Source organism: Myotis daubentonii, chromosome 5 (genome assembly GCF_963259705.1).
Source record: "Myotis daubentonii chromosome 5, mMyoDau2.1, whole genome shotgun sequence".
Classification (NCBI taxonomy): Eukaryota; Metazoa; Chordata; class Mammalia; order Chiroptera; family Vespertilionidae; genus Myotis; species Myotis daubentonii.
In genome coordinates, this window is record NC_081844.1 from 44354953 (window position 1) to 44357524 (window position 2572).

At 41.2% G+C, this 2572-nt stretch overlaps 1 protein-coding gene across 1 annotated transcript; it reads left to right on the forward strand.

Moving 5' to 3' along the window:
• Positions 1–1560: 1560 nt before the first annotated feature.
• On the forward strand, positions 1561–2113 carry LOC132235399 (dynein light chain 1, cytoplasmic). Its single transcript, XM_059697686.1, has one exon. It carries the CDS (start codon positions 1655–1657, stop codon positions 1922–1924), a length of 270 nt encoding a protein of 89 aa, XP_059553669.1. The 5' UTR covers positions 1561–1654; the 3' UTR covers positions 1925–2113.
• Positions 2114–2572: the final 459 nt, after the last annotated feature.

Consider the following 2572-nt stretch of genomic DNA (forward strand, 5'->3'; position numbering starts at 1 on the left):
ACAATCGGAAAAATAATTGCTAAAAGTAAAATATCCAGTTTTCAACAACAGCAACAAAAAACAAACATGTAGAGAAGCATAGACTTAGGACTAATAATCAGGATAAACTTATTAGTAGAAATTGACAAAAGAGTTAGATCTAACTGGCAAACATTTGAATAAACTGTTATTAATATGTTCAAGGAATTAAACAATCAATATCTGAGAATTTTAAAATCATGAAAAATATACCCATTGGACAATATTCAGCCTTGTACGTAAACTCAGAAATTAACACAAAATACCATATTTTTCTATTTAGTGAATTTATATGAATTTTAAATGTAATTTAGAGAGGGTGTGGTGAATTGCATCCTCTCATTCTTTCCTTCCAAAACTTGGCAAACATTTTTGAGCATCTACAATGTGCCAGGCACTGTTTTTGTTTCTGAGCACACAGCAGGGGAGAAAACAAAATACCCTTTGCTCTTATAGATTTTATATTCTAAGGTAAATAAGACAATAAACCTAAGACATTAAAAAATTTTAATGCAGCAAGCAAAAGCCTTCATAGATTAAACAGAACTTATCAAAATCTAAAGCGATATTTGGGTGTTGAAAATTTTAACAGCCAAAGTAAAAATTTTACAAGACAAGTTCCATCACAGATTTGAAATGGCAGAAAGTAAAAAAGTGCCCAATAAAACATGTGACAGTACCTCTGGTCTCAGGTCCTGCATGTGAACAGCTAGGAAGTCATCACTCCTCTTCTTGTAATATGAAAAATCCCAATTTCTTAATCAAAATTAATGACTTTTCTCGGATCCATCGAAGAACGAAGGTTACAGAGTAAAGAGCCCAACTAAAATCTAAGTGACAAATTCAGATGCTCGCAGCTGAGGCCTATTTATCGTGAGCAGAAGCTGCCAGGTGCTACTGTTTTTCCCACCCCCAAACAATTGGTAGGAATACCTATTGGTACTTTCTGCAGATTGCTGGAAGCTGGAGGCCTGTGCAGTCCAGTGTGAGAATGAGGAACTCCTGTGGTCCACAGTATTGGGTCATCTGTATTTTGGGGGAACTCACCAGCTTCTCACCATAGAAAGGCAGGAAAGATGTCCTGTGGCTTTGACTAGGAGAGAGGAGCAGTACCCCTTGTGAAATACTCCAGAGCCTACTCTACAGGGGAAGAGAGTCTCCCAGAAACTCATGCCACACACCTGCTCTTTTAAGGGACGGTGCGATTCAAGGTCCTATCTCCAGTCTCTGTTCCTGGCAGGTTAGACAAGCAGCAGCACAAGGAGCCATATTGACCTCAGTGATAAAGAAATGCTGTTGAACCCTAGCTGATTTAGAGCGTCAGCCCACGGACTGAAGGGTCTAAGGCAGTGGTCCTCAACCTTGGCTGCACATTAGAAGCACCTGGGAATCTTTTTAAAATCCTGTTTTCTGGGCCTCATCCTCCGGAAATTCTGTTTCTTTGTTACTAATGTTGTGGCCTCACCCCATAACAAAGAAACAGAATTTCCAGAGGATGAGGCCCAGAAATCAGGGTTTTAAAAAGATTCCCAGGTGACAGCTTCAGTAGCGACGGCCTCTCTAGCTGGGTCTGAGCCTCGCCAGCCCCTCCCCCAGGAGACTGTTGCAGTCGGCCAGCCGCTGCTCCACTGTAACCATGTGCGACCGAAAGGCGGTGATCAAAAATGCCGATATGTCGGAGGAGATGCAACAGGACTCGGTGGAATGTGCTACTCAGGCGTTGGAGAAATATAACATAGAAAAGGACATTGCGGCCCATATTAAGAAGGAGTTTGACAAGAAGTACAACCCCACCTGGCACTGCATCGTGGGGAGGAACTTCGGTAGTTACGTGACACATGAAACCAAACACTTCATCTACTTCTACCTGGGCCAGGTGGCCATTCTTCTGTTCAAATCGGGTTAAAAGCATGGACTGTACTACACACCCAGTGATCCATCCAAAAATAAGGATTGCAGCCTAAATTCCAAATACCAGAGACTGAAATCTTCAGCCTTGCCTAAAGGAACACCTTGATCTTGAACCTTTATTGTGTTGTTTTGTACAGGGTATTCGCTGTACTCATTTGTTGTGGTTATAAAACAATTAGCAAAGAAGCTTACATTTGTATTTATTTTCTATTCCATACCTCTCTGCCCCATGTTTTTTCTCCTCAAAATCCATTCCTTTCCCAAAAGTAAAATTTGCCGGAGAAAAAAAAAAAAAAAAAAAAGATTCCCAGGTGATTCTAATGTGCAGCCAAGGTTGAGAACCACTTCTCTAAGGCTTGATTCTGGTCAAGGGCAGGTACCTCAGTTGCAGGCTGGATCTCGCCCTTTTGAGGTGTGTGAGGGAGGCAACCAATCAATGTGTCTCTCTCACGTGGATGTTTCTCTCTGTCTCTCCCCCTCCCTTCCACTCTCCCTAAAAATCAAAGGAAAAATTATCCTCAGGTGGGGATTAACAGCAACAAAAAACACAAAATGCTATTGAGTCCAGTCACAGCCTCCATCATTGTCTCTATTCTTGGATCTATTATGAAAGCATTAGGATGTAGATATTCTAAAAATCAAA